This window comes from Blennius ocellaris (assembly GCF_963422515.1).
Source record: "Blennius ocellaris genome assembly, chromosome: 7".
NCBI lineage: Eukaryota > Metazoa > Chordata > Actinopteri > Blenniiformes > Blenniidae > Blennius > Blennius ocellaris.
The window spans coordinates 8,991,879-9,005,777 of record NC_137656.1 but is presented as its reverse complement, the minus strand read 5'-3'; the positions used below and the strand labels follow the sequence as shown (position 1 = coordinate 9,005,777).

The following is a 13,899-nucleotide window of genomic DNA, read 5'->3' as shown; positions in this document are numbered from 1 at the left end:
AGCGCTGCGGGAAATGCCGAATGTTTTGACAAAAACATTGGGAAACCTTGGCTAACATTCAGGTCATGGTAAGTCTACTCTTATCTGGCTCTGTGAGGTTGGAAGGGACAAACGGCAATCATTAAATCTTCGCCATATATTCCATGTGGCAACCATTGCACTAATGATTTGTCCCCCAACAAACGGGAAACATACAAGACCAACCACAACAGAATGGGAGGGAGGCAGCGTTCTCCGTACGGCCTGTAAGATGCTGACATCATTTCTAATATCATGCCGTCACCATGTGAGATGCAGCACTGCCCGACTGCAGGAGGGCTCGCTAAAGACAGCTGCTAAAGCACCTGCTGATAATACAACCAAAATTATGAAAACATCTATGTCATGTTGACCTGCATTGTTGCCCATGGGCTTCTTGAGTGCCCCGAAAGAGGCTCTGAACCTGTGTGAGGGAAGTAATGTGCATGAGGGAGAAAGAGAGATATGACCTGAGCCTGACCACCCACTTCCCTCAGTAATCATCCACAAACACACTAATCAATGACAGCTGCCTTGATGCTGGATCAAAAGATTGCAGGGAGAACGTTAACACCACAGGCTTCCGGGCCTCATGTTCTCTTATCCTGCCGTCTACAGCATCTATCTGTGGACAGGCATGAAAAATTGGGAAAGCAGAGGAAGATACTTAGGAGAGAGAAGAACTGCAAGAGGGAACGACCTTTATTCCCATATGCCTCCAAGTTGCCCCGCGGCTGTGGCTCAGGACTGAACGGAGTGAAAAAAAAAGCAGAACTGAAGGAACCCACAGTACAGGAAAGCCACTGCCTAAAGCGATACTATATTGCTCTTTAATGTCTGTTTAAGGAATCACCGCATCGAATGATTTATACTGAAGAATGCTGCAGCGCATTCCACCATGACAGTCAGGGCCAATAGCAACATATGGCTTACTAGTTTAGGATCATCTCTGCACCATACACAATGCTATCTATTAAGGTTTTGATGCTTGAGCGTGACCGTTTCACTTCTGAAGCGAGACTCACGGTGTTCTGTTCATCAGGTGCAGATGTCACCTAGGAAGAATTCAGAGTTCAACTCAGGCTGTGGCTTGTAAATGTTTTCAAATTAATTTGTCTCAGATTAATTTGGAGGTTTCAGACAACATTGGGTTAATTTGACTTCAGTCCAAACTGAAACTATGTGGTTTCGTTCATTATTTGTCTTCAATTGCTTTGCATAATGCACTTATTAAATTATAAGTAATATACACCATATAATGTCTGCTGCTATCCCTTTCTAACACACTCATGCATACGTGCCTGTAAGAACGCATCCACACCAATCACTGCCATTTGCCGTCTGAAGCACTCTCGAGACCCGCAGTCGTTTGAACTCCCTCCAAGGGACTGGCATGGAGGGGGAAACAGCAATAACACAAAATAGGTTCAGTAATCTTTTATCAGAGTGGGTCTTTGCATTTCTAGGACTGGAATCCACTGTGGTGGAATGTGATCCAAGTTTGGGAAACAAGTGGAAAATGACTGGAGGCTAAAACAACTAATGAATACTTACACTGAGATGTCTGGAGCAACACATGTTTGTTGTGGGCAGCTACTGAGTGAGCATGGCGAGAGAGGCCATTCTGAAGGAGGGGTTCCACAGGATTTCAAATGAGGGGTGACATTAAGCCCTTGCAGCTTGGCCAGATATTTCAGATCAGTATACGGTGCATTTTTTTTTTTGTTGCACTGGCTAATAGCATTTCTTAAACCAACAAACAACTCAGCGGCTACAGCTGCAGACATGGAGGCCATGCCTCCTAAACCAGTATGCTGAGTTTTGAAAACCTTTTCTACATTTCCAGTCACTTTCCTTCTATGAATAAGAGTTTATTAAAGCAAGCCAAACTAAAATATTGTAATAAATATATCTTCTTTTTTATTTTCATTTATCACTGTGAATGCTTCGGAAACACTTGGTTTTTATCTACAGTAACTTCTACCACTGTGTATCTTTATTTACATACAATGACAATGAAAATGAAGGGCCTCTATTTTATTCTCCAACTTTAAGTGACAGTCAAGACTCATCATTTTGAAGTCATAACACATTTATTAACTTTTCCTGACTGTACCTTTTAATATACATGTGTATCTAAACAATATTGAATTGAAACGTCAGCTATTTGTCTGTTTTTTTTTTCCAACCTCACAACAGAAAATCTGGTGTCATGTAAATAAATTAATTTAAATGCACACGCACACACTGATGTGCAGTGTCTGACACAAACATAGTCACATTAAGGATTTTTTGCACTTCACAAAAAAGAGCTAAAACAAATGGTCTTATGGATGAATGATTCCAAAATCACATTAAAAAAACGAAAATCGCATATTTAAATAAGTTGAGCCTGAGAAACAAGTATGACATAAAAATAGCGTATGGGAGCCGAGTAAAAATTGATTCAACAGGATACTAAAACAATAACATACCTTCACATAAAATGTAAGTCTATAAAAGAGGGGTTCTAGTAATTGTAAAGTAATCACTGATTCTTTAGGCTTTATTTCTTAAAAAAAAATTAAAAAAAAGCTTCAGAAGGCCCTGATAGAAAAGATGCGAAATACAATCCCTCTCGCTCCAATAATAATAATAATACTAATAACTTTATTTATTTAGCATTTTTTAAAACAGTGCTACAAAGTGCTTATGATGATTATGAATTATGATAGTACCATGTATTTGTGATAAGTTGGTGGTGGCCTTTGCACATTGCCTTTAATTTTTATTGACTTGTTCTGACTTGTGCATTCTGCTTATAACCTTACTGCTTTGACAATACATTTATCAGGGTCATTTGTTTGTGTGGATTTTTGTCTTGATGCTGCACTTCCACCCCAGGCCGTTAGAGGGAGATGTACTTAATTGAAGTACTGTGTCCAGCGGCAGCGGGTTTGTTGTTGGAGGAAGTGGAACCAGAAGTTGTGTGGTGTTATGAGCCGTGATCATCACCGATGGAGAAAAAAACCCTACCATGAAAGAGAGATAGAGCGTGTTTGATAGAGATTCCCCCAACAAGCAGCCGCCGCCCCGCTCCGCACCTCGCGCAACGGCGGCTTTTACCGCGCAGTGTCCGCACCTCAGATGCTGACCGAGCCCGACCCGCACGCAGCAGCCATGAACGACAACTTCGACCGAGCACCCGGAGCGGGCAGGACCCGTAATCTGCCAGTTGACCCCGGGCTTCTGAGCAGCGCCGCGGTCGGCGATGCTACAAGCTCACTGTTCAACCAAAGGGAACTGAGGCAGCCGCGGACCTCGCCGCCGGTCGTTGAGAACAACCTCAGCGCGGCCCCTGGAGGTGGGTATCGCGCGCTAATGTCCACAACCTGCGTCAGGTGCTAGTTTCACATTCGATTTCATGGAAGTGTCCCTCCCTGCCGAGGTCACCGGCGGGAAAAAGGCAAACGCCTTTTATCTGCTCCTCGAAGGTGGAGCCTCCTCCGGTTGACATTTCCTCCTTGAGGGTCAGTCCTTTAATCCGGATGGGTTATTAGCGAGCGAACCGCCACACGGGAATGCTAACGTTAGCTTCCTGGGCGCGCTGGCCGGCGCTCATCGCGGCGAACGCAACATCTAAATAAAGACCCCGCTCACATGTCACATGGTTGGCTCTTTATGTGCCAAAATTACACGATTTTGGTGGAGTCGCTGCGTACGGAACGTGGCGTTGGTAAAGACCGCGAAACCATATCACAGGCTGAATAGCATCACATCAATTTTTCAATGTTGTCACTCCTGAATCATTACACCACTTTCAGCCCTGCTCGGTGATAGGTCGTCTTCGTTGAGATCTGATCTAATAATAGTTGTGTTAATGTCGTACCTGATCTTTAATAGTGTCACGTGGTGCACAGCACGTTGAATGAAAAGACGCTGGTATAATTCGGTGTTAACGTATAATAAGCTACCCTCAAATAGCTTGTTATTCAACACAGAATCAGTCTAAAGGGATTTTGAGATGGTTTATGAAAACATATCCAAGAGCCCGGAGTTTATGTAGGACCACGACGGTGTGATTACTAAATATGAATTATTTAATATAATTGAACTTGTCATGATCAAAATGACTTAATTTTTCACCTATTCTGAGCTATAATGGCTACTAAATCTCTCAAATATTCTATATTGGTACATCAGCTGGAAATTGAAGTCGCATGACTTCACTGAACAGCCTGCATGATTCAACCATTCACTGAATGGAGCATCAGACAGACTTGTACAGTCCTCTGTCCTTTTTTGAAAGCGTATATAAGTATAGATATGAGTCAGTTGTCTTCCATGACCACCAGAGTGTATCCCCTACATTGTTTTCTTTTTTTATCAGTCCCTGAATTAAGGCTTTCTTGGACCACATTTGGAAATATTTCTTATCAGGAGTTCATTTATCAACTGGTGCAGTATTTAATGTCTTGACTTTTGGTTTATCAGTTGGCACAATGTAAAACCACCCACTGACACAAGATGTGTTACATTGCTTCCACAAATAAATGAATATTGGAAATGATATAGCCTGCTCTTTAATCCAATTCAGGGTCGGAGGGTCGCCTATTCATTGCAGAGAAAACACAAAACTACTCGCATCGCCACTTACCAGCAATTTTATAGTCACCAATCAATCACATACACATGTTTTATTTTGTTTTGTAGGAGAAAACCCACAAATTCAAAACTCAAGGCTCCTGAGCTCAAACCACCAGGCCGCTAACCCGATACTGTGATGCCACTCTGACCTAAACTTCAAAAGATATTTCCTTGCCGTAACAAACCATCCTTCTCCTTTACAGATTATAGGCGACCAAACAAACCCCAACAAAGTGTACAGCCCCACAACCTGTCCGCCTCCAGAGCGTCAAAGGATGTGGATGTTTTGGTCAAATCGAATCTGTCAGCCACAGCTCCCGAGTTTGTCCCCTCTGGAGAGAATCTGTATGACGTAAGAATATATATACTGTTTATATGTTATTGTTTTTTTGTTTTTTTTTCATTTCCACTTTTACAATAGTTGTTACTGCTGCATTGTTTAGTTTTTTTACTTGTATGTTCTTTCCCTTCTTGTGTGTTAGGACTCGTCTTATGAGAACAGTGAATACTACGAGGAAACAACACTCGCTGACATGGTCACAGACTTCCTGGGACACCTGAGTTCCTCGCCGGGCTCCTTTGACTCGGATGTTGATTACATGACGTCTGTGCTCAACTCTTGGGTCACGACTGAGGAATTATTGCAGGAGCTGGTGGAGCTGATCTACACCCAGGTTGGGAGACCGACACTCGTTCCTCATTTAAGCAACTTTGGACCATTACCCCCTCTGACAGAAGCGCATAACTATATGAGGTGGCGTAGTTGTTTATTGTTTTGGGCTTTTTTTTGTAATTGCAGTCCACTGCCATCCCAAACTTCTCCTACACTGGAGCCAGGCTTTGTAATTACCTGTCCCATCACCTGACGATCAGCCCGTCAAGCGGGACCTTTCGCCAGCTGCTCCTGAAAAGGTACGTTCAATTGAATCCTGTGATCTGTGCTTGTATTGGATTCAGAATACAGCTTTTGACTGATGACACCCCTAATCGGCATGACATTTTTGAAATTTAGGTTGCCATCTTTTTATTTGTTTGATACAGATGCAGAATAGAGTATGAACAAAGAGATGCAGCGGTCCGAGGGGACACAGAAACCCGGAAGAAGTTCCATTCTTTCGTGTTGTTCCTTGGAGAGCTTTACCTGCATCTGGAGGTAATAATACACCTGTGTTGCCCCGCATATGTGAGGTCCTCTTTTGTCATCACCTTTCAGCTCTACAATTGGTGTGGCTGCATTAGAGCGTTGCTTGAAATACACACAAAAAAGACATTTCCACAAATGTTTCATAATAATATTTAAGATTGTGTACAATTTTAAGGGTGTCTAAAAACGTTTTTCCACCACTGTAAATACATAGCCGTTCTCATTATATTCATTCATATTGAAGGAAAAAGTCGTTTCTTTGTTTTTCCGCCATAATAAACACATGTATTGATGTTATTTTAAGGTTAAGAGCTCCAAAGGACCTCCGACAAGAGCAGAAATCCTCCTGAATGGTCTAAAGGACCTGCTCAACAGTCTTCTGTCCGCTCCTGTCGATGCAAATCTCATCTGTGCTGTAAAACTGCTCAAGGTGCAAAATCTCTTTCAAATGTGTTTTTTTAAATGCTGACACAACTGTTGAAGGTGGGGCTGTCATTCATGTCGGAAAGCACAATGTGTTTGAATCTTGCAGTTGACAGGATCTGTGCTCGATGATACTTGGAAAGACAGTAGAAAACCACACATGGACGAGCTGATCCAAAGAATAGAAAATGTCCTGCTGGATGCTGACTGCAGCAGGTGCGTATGTCACTACGGTCATCTGTGTGGCATGCATGCCAAAGCTTATCATCAGTACTTTATATTGTCTTCGCAACAAGGCAACTTGAGACACGACGTTAAAAACATCTTTTGATGATTGTTTATCATCAAGAGTTTAAATAGAAATGATGGTGCTATTTAATAGATGCACTGAAAGCGGTCCTACCAATGAGCGGGACGGTCACAAATGGAATGTTTGGCTTTATTTTCTTCTCAGAGATGTGAAACAGATGCTTTTGAAACTGGTGGAGTTGAGGTCTAGTGACTGGGGCAGAGTCCGTGCCGCCGCTGCCGACAGCAACGCAACACCAGACAACGACCCCAACTACTTCATGGTCAGTGTCGACTTTGGTTCACTGCGTTTTCTCAGCTGACGCGAATTCACCCACATCTTTCCTGTCCTCGTTTGTGCGCGTCGGGTCACACTCGGGTGTTTCTCTTCCAGAATGAGCCAACCTTCTACACAGAAGATGGTACTCCCTTCACAGCAGCAGACCCTGGTGAGTCCATCTACATTCTCTGATTCTGAGCTTAGATCAGGATTCCACAACAACAGCTGGAAGACAAAATCACTCGGTAGAACGAATACCTTCTCCAGCGCCACATTTGTTTGCAGAATCGAGTTTGCATCGCCAGCATGATGGCCATTAGCTCACCTGACGCTAATGAGGTAGATCAGGTAGCGACATTGTGTGAGACATGACTTGTCCCTATCAGCTACCGAGTTTCTAGGTTACGAGGTGACATAACCTTCTCGGCCAACTTCGTTGTTGAAAAAAAACCTAGAAATATCACATTGTTAATATTGACTCCAGGGATAAGTCGTTAGATTGTTCAAGCTGTGTAACCTCATGGTGACTGAATACTAGAGACAATCATTAAATCAAAAGTTCACAAATGTGAAAAAATTGTTATGAGACTTTGTGTAGCTCTGTTCTTCTTGTGTGTAACAGTAACAGTCTTTCAGGAAAATAACATGTCCTATAAAACTTGTTCAATGAGGGGCAATGTTGAGATAACATACACCCACTACCTTCTACTGCTTTACTCTGCAGTCTTCAAGTCCACCTTGACTCGCACAGATATAAGCTGCTACTTGTAGTGCACAGCGCTCTTTATCAATCGCAAAAAAAAAAAATCATAGTGAAAATTTAAAAAATTTTCACAAACATACTCAAGACAAAAGTCCTTGCTTTAGGCACTCTTTGCCTTGAGATGCTGGAAAAAACATGTGAAATGTAAATATCTTTGTGCCACTGTGTGTGATGTTGTATAATGTCCTTGTGTTTTGACAGAATATGCTGAAAAATACCAGGAGATCATGGACAGACAGGATTACTTCCATGATATTGATGGAGAAAACGGAAACGAAGAGTAAGTACACCAAGGAATATTCAGAGAAAGATGTTGACGCAATAATACTCTTTTCTTTTCTGAACATAATACATATTTTAGTGAATACGTGTGATAATTGCTAATCTATTTAGATAATTTCTTTACATACATACATACATACATACATACATTGGCGTCTGCAGCCAATGTCCAGACTGGGAATACATCACGATGTGGGATCATTTTAGATGTAATAAATGGGAATATTTACAAGCCTCAGTACTAGTTATATAATCTTTAGAGTGGTTTTTATGTCACCATAGTCCCACCTGTCGGTCATGTGATTTCACCATCCAAGTCATGTGACCCGTGGGCCTCTGGGCCCGGTGAATGTATCGGACTAACCCACAATGCAACAGGGTTGACACCGGGAGGCCAACCTTACATTCAGTTTAGTCAGCAGTTGGGGGTGAAAGAGGGCTTAACTCACTCCTCTCCTCTCTCTCTCGCTCTCACTCTTGTCTATTCAGTTAATGGTTAACTGGTTTTGTATGACGCCAGGCACTAAAAATCGTGAAAGCACTGAAAACAATAAACGGTGTATGTGCCTTTAAGAAACTTTTTTTTTTTCCCCCTTTCGTCCACAGGTACGACTTTGAAGACGAGATGGAGCCAGAAATAGAGGAGGCATTTGAACATTTTTGTTTAGAGTCCGAGAGGAAGAGGCAACAATGACTCGCGTCCTTCGATCACTCCAATCACAACCCACGCAACCAAGCTAGCGTCAGATAGGCTAAGGCTTTTATTTACGGCAAAGAAGCATTTTAACAAGAAGCTTTTTCTTAGTTGCTTTTCTGACCAGCTTCAGTGTTGAATAGGAAAAATTGGACAACGCACCGTTTGAAATGTGGAGCTTGTAAGATTTTCTTTCTCTTTTTGTTTTCAACGGGGAACTTTCTAACTTTTCTTCTTTGTTGTTATGGAAGTTTTAAGACATCTTACATTCATGCCTGAACTAATTGCCAAGAGGGAACTGGTGTGCAGTGAATTTTGTAGTTATTTTCTGTTCGGCAGATACATTTGACCATACGTGTGCATAATTGGTTAAATACTAATTGGCGCTCCGCACATAATCGGGCCGATCTTTATGAGCGGGATGGTCGTTATTACCTGTCGACTTCAAGTACCTACACAGCCTTTTTCTCCAGTGTTTCTTGTCAGATTGCTATTTGGACACTGCTTTTCATTTCTCTAAAGCTGGTCACTTTATTCTGAAACCATTTGCTGGAAGAAGTTGATTTTAAAAGTGGAAAATCAATTCAGGCCATGCCTCTTTGTTTTCCCTTTTTATTTTTAGTCGTTGCCTGAAGGTTTTCAAGAGATATTGAGCTCCGAATAGTGACCTCCAATACTCTGTTCATTTCCCCAAAAATGGTTGGAAGTCATGTTCATATTTCGCAGGTCAGGTTTTTTCCAGACTGACCCAACTGTTTTACCAGAGTTTCATGAACCCCCCCCCCCCCCCCCCCAAAAAAAGAAACTTTTTTTTTTGTGTGTGTGTTTATATATTATTTAACGTAACATTTGCCTGCAATAAATCCTTTATAATGTGAGGTTGTACTTGCTTGAATTTTCCAGTCATGTTCAATGCTTTAGGTGACTTTGGATCGGCCATGACATCATGTCCACTGACAGGTGAAGCGATACACGAGGCGGCAAATCAACATTCTCTCCTACAATTTCAAATGACTCGACGCATCTTGTATGGTGTTTCCAGCCTGTCGTAGTCCGTATCTGTAAAGAGCGATCCGAGGATGGGGAAGTTTAAAGCCAGTGAGGCCAAAGAACACTGAAGCACAGCAGCGGCAGAAGCTGGCCTGTGTTTTTTTTAATGCAAGTTCCAGTCGCTCAAACTGCTGCAGAAGTTAGTGCTCGTTCTAATAGAAACATGTTAGAAGATACTGAGTATAACAGCTTTTTGTATATTGAGCAACTTGGCTGCTCCTAATACCCTGGGTGATTCATGTCCATATCATATTCAGACGTTTGTAGAGCATTTTTTTCTAGAGAATCTGTGTTTTAAAGTCTTTAGGTTTTTCTTATTGGTAGATTATGCTGTGCAGTCTCTATAAACTGGGTTCAGACAAAACACTGGAAATATTTTTCTGATAATAATATACAATATTTGAATGCAACGAGGCATCATTCCTTTGAAATGACCTGTGAGGTAACTTGAAACTTTAGAAAAGTAGTTCACCAGTTAATTGGAGGGATTCATTGTCTCAAAACTTTCTGTAAAAGAATGGAGTATGCAAAGAGAACATTGTATTTGATTGACGAAAGAGATTTTATTTTTTTTTTTTATTGGAGATTAGGGTGTAATTAAGCTTTATTTTGTTGCTGTCTCTCTTTCCCTCAGTTACAAGGGCCAAAATACAAAAGCACAATTCTGGTCAAAGTCTGCCATCAACTGGCAACTGTATGTTTGTGCAGCCGCTCCGAGACAGGTTGGTGAGCATTCCTGGTTTCTTTTAAACATCTTTAAAGATTAAGAAAAGATAAACCTCTTAGTCCCACAAGAGGGAAATTGCAATATGACAGCAATTGCTCAGTGGATCATATCAGCTGATTGGCACCTGATTCAAAGCAACCATGACTTCATTTAGTATCAATTGGTAAGAGCACCCAAAATACAAAGATACTTTTTTTAGTAGACCAAGTACTGATCATAAAGTATGTAAGCATGCATGTATGCATGTATGGACGACTGCAGGTAAAATAATAATTTGTCTCATAATTGCAACATTGCAGGTTCACTCCCATCTCGCTCTCTTCATACGTCCCAAGTGTCCTTGAGCAAGACATTTTACCCCAAACTTTACTCCAAATATTTGGATGGAGTATGTTCGATCACAGCTTCTTTGGAACATTGGAGTGTTTTTGTTTGAAAGTTCCGGAAAATGAAAAGCAAAACACAATATCTGCTGTCAGATATTCACCCATCATTTCCTCCTGTTGGTGATAAAATTATTGCTACTGTGAGTAAATAAACATCCTCTTTCTTAAAACACATCTGAACATCTGGTTTGAGGTATTTACAGGAAAGCCTTACGAGAAGCCCATTGCAGAGCATCAGAGAAACGCAGTTCAACCCTCTGGCCTTCCTGAACTGACCAGTAAGATGAATAATCTCTGTGGGGGGTTGAAGCCTAATTTCCAACCCACAACAAAATTAAGTGTTTTTTATCAAGTCATGTTGTGGCAACGATTTACGATCAGTATTCATTGGCAGTTAGAAATTAAAGAACTGGGGAAATTGTAGCTGTGAGGAAAAAGTTCTAACCGCCACTAACCTTCTAACCTTCTAACCTTCTAACCTTCTAACCTTCATAGGGCGGTAAAAACTGGAGTCAAGTTCTTCTTTATCAAGGCAGAGCCTCCATCTATACACAAGCATGAGAAAAAAACCCTGAGAAGCCCTCATACGCTCAGGGAGAACATGCAAACCACACACAGAAAGGACGTGGCCAAGATACAACCCAAACCTTTTCCCTGTGAGATAAAATTACTCGTGACTGTGCCAGCATTATGCAAAACTTACATTTTGCAGGTTTAGATTCCCAACTAGATGTTGCTCTGCACCTTGTAATAGAATGAACAAGTTGTTGTGGCGCTTACCTATAGCAAGGCATGATCATTTAATGCTGCTCTGCTGTAAATAGATAAACAAGGTCTTTTAGAAAACAGGAAACAAGTATGTGCCATCTATTTTGGTGTTAAGGAAGGACACTGCACTTGAGAGATATATTTATCGGCAAACAGCAAATTCATGGGCAACATGTCCTTTTGCATCATCAACAACACACTAGGACTTCTTTCTTCAGATGCTTACACCAGAGCTTCGCTGGAAATGTACCTCTGTGAGAGAAAGGGGGGGTCGTCTGGTCATGTGACACGATGGCAACTTCACCCAGAGTCACATTAGCAGTGTGTCTGTCTGTGTGCAGTCACTGACTCGTGTGACCGCCTGATTCACAATGCAGCGGGGCCTGAGATTCCCATTGGTCAGCAGATGGGTGTGAAAGAGGGATTAACTCTGTACTGCAATCCTGAGCTTAATGAGTGCTCTTGTGTACCAGTACGAGTCTCTCCTCAATAAAATCAGTGATTCTTGAAATAATATAAACACCAATAGAGCGATCAACTACTGAACGTTTGTGCTGTTGCTGAGATGGAATTATCAGTAAAACTAAAGTTGTTAAGAAATTGTTTAAAATGTTCTGAAGTGTTATCTTTTCTTTATATTTGAAAGGTGTGGCCGAGGGGTCATTGAAACTTAATAATTGGACAGCACCAAGAGGATCATGAGTACATTACTCGCTATGGAGTTGACAAAGAAATGTCGTTGTGACTAAGAGATAATTCTTCAAGGAGAAAATTGAGGTCGAACTGTTTTAGGGCATAAGTAAACTTAGTCCTCACAGCACACAAAAATGTGCCTCTGCAGCTGAATGTTTTTGCTTGACTGTGGGTTTGATGGTTGTTTGTACGTTTATCTGCTGAAGGGCTAAATTCATCTTTGACTTTGTGCAGAGTCTACATACATTTGTGAAAGGCAGTGCTGTCTGACTCAAATTGAAGTTAAAGCCAAGCCATCACTACATAACTAAGTTACTTAGAATATATAATCATATTTCATGGATGCTGGTGGATTGTTTTTAAGTGCTTGATAAGGTGATTGAAAGACAAGGTTTAATTAAACATCCGTGAAAAGGATCTTTTGCAATAACAGGCCAAGATTCAACTAACACTGATGGGATCAATTTTACCTGTAAACAGTGTGTTCTACGAATCAGAGATGGTGAAGCGATAGACCATTCTGCTGTGAACATTAAAAATGAAGAAGAAAAACGATGCATAGCTCCAAATCAAGGTGTTAATCTCAAAGCTTTCTGTATGATGAGAGTGCTGACGGAGTAAACAATGGTAAAACATATCAAAGATATGGGTGAAGAGACTTTTTATGAAGCATAGGCTTGGTTTTTTATTATGAATGGAGCTGGTAACACCCTGAACAACTTGGAATGATTCACCACTCTCCTCAGAGGGGATTTTTAATAGCGCGCCCACAATGCCACATTCTGTATGAGGAAAAACAGGAAAAAAGACCACAGACCCCTTCCTGGGATTGTTCAGCATGATTTAATAAAGAGCTAAAGCACACAAATGGTGGTATGTACAAAGGAGACAGTTTGTCTTATAACCTGAAAGATTCACGTACATATTTATGTTTTCTTACTTTACTTTTGCTGATAGAGCGTTTATCTTTTTGTTGATCCAAATCTTCTCAACACAGTTCTGAGAGAAACAGGCTCTGTCTTTTCCAGGAACTCCATAATGTCACAACAGCACAAAAAGCTCATTTTGAATTCTCAAGGTGCTCTCCCGATGACTTACACACGAGTCATGGCTGGACAAACACAAGATGTGGCATCAGGGGTTTTGTCTTCTGAATGAGGCTGTTTAATGTTTCTTCAGGCACCTAAATACCACTGAAACAACCGGATTGTATCAAACAAGAATTAAGTGTCCCCCATAAAAATCTATATGGAATTTAATGTCTAAACAAAAATAATCACACATAGATAAACAAGTCTTGCTGTGATTGCCACAAGTAATTGTAATATTATACTGGAAACATTCGCCTCAGAACTTCTACTGAACTTGCAGAGAAAGAAGCGCAAACAATTTGATATCAGATGGCGAGCTGATCAACCCACTGTCGACTTGATATGGGCGGGAAGCACAAATCATGAAATTCCAGTTTCACTGTCAGAGATTATCCAGGGAGGTACAGAGATTATAGAGAGGCACACAGAGTGGCAAATAACTCATTAACCCTTGTAATATGTCCTCTTACTAAAACTGTATGTTACCAAAAGCAAGGTTTGGAGGAACAAAAATGATTAAAGTATGAAAGTGATATTGAATAGAAAATACCATTCCATCATTATTCAATCCGTTAAATATTTTTACCTTACAGCAAGGAATTTATTGAGCTTAGTGAGCATTATAGATGGATCCTACATTTCCCATAGTGCAACCGCAATCGTTTA

The 13,899-nt window shown here is 41.0% G+C and overlaps 1 protein-coding gene across 1 annotated transcript; it reads left to right on the top strand.

The window, feature by feature from the left end:
- The first annotated feature begins 2,950 nt into the window (after positions 1-2,950).
- On the top strand, positions 2,951-9,396 carry paip1 (poly(A) binding protein interacting protein 1). The gene is made up of 11 exons (XM_080500078.1): positions 2,951-3,361; positions 4,848-4,996; positions 5,127-5,318; positions 5,444-5,556; positions 5,686-5,797; positions 6,093-6,218; positions 6,321-6,427; positions 6,666-6,783; positions 6,894-6,948; positions 7,744-7,822; positions 8,431-9,396. Exons 1-11 carry the CDS (start codon positions 3,145-3,147, stop codon positions 8,516-8,518), a joined length of 1,356 nt encoding a protein of 451 aa, XP_080356204.1. The 5' UTR covers positions 2,951-3,144; the 3' UTR covers positions 8,519-9,396.
- The last annotated feature ends 4,503 nt before the right edge of the window (positions 9,397-13,899 follow it).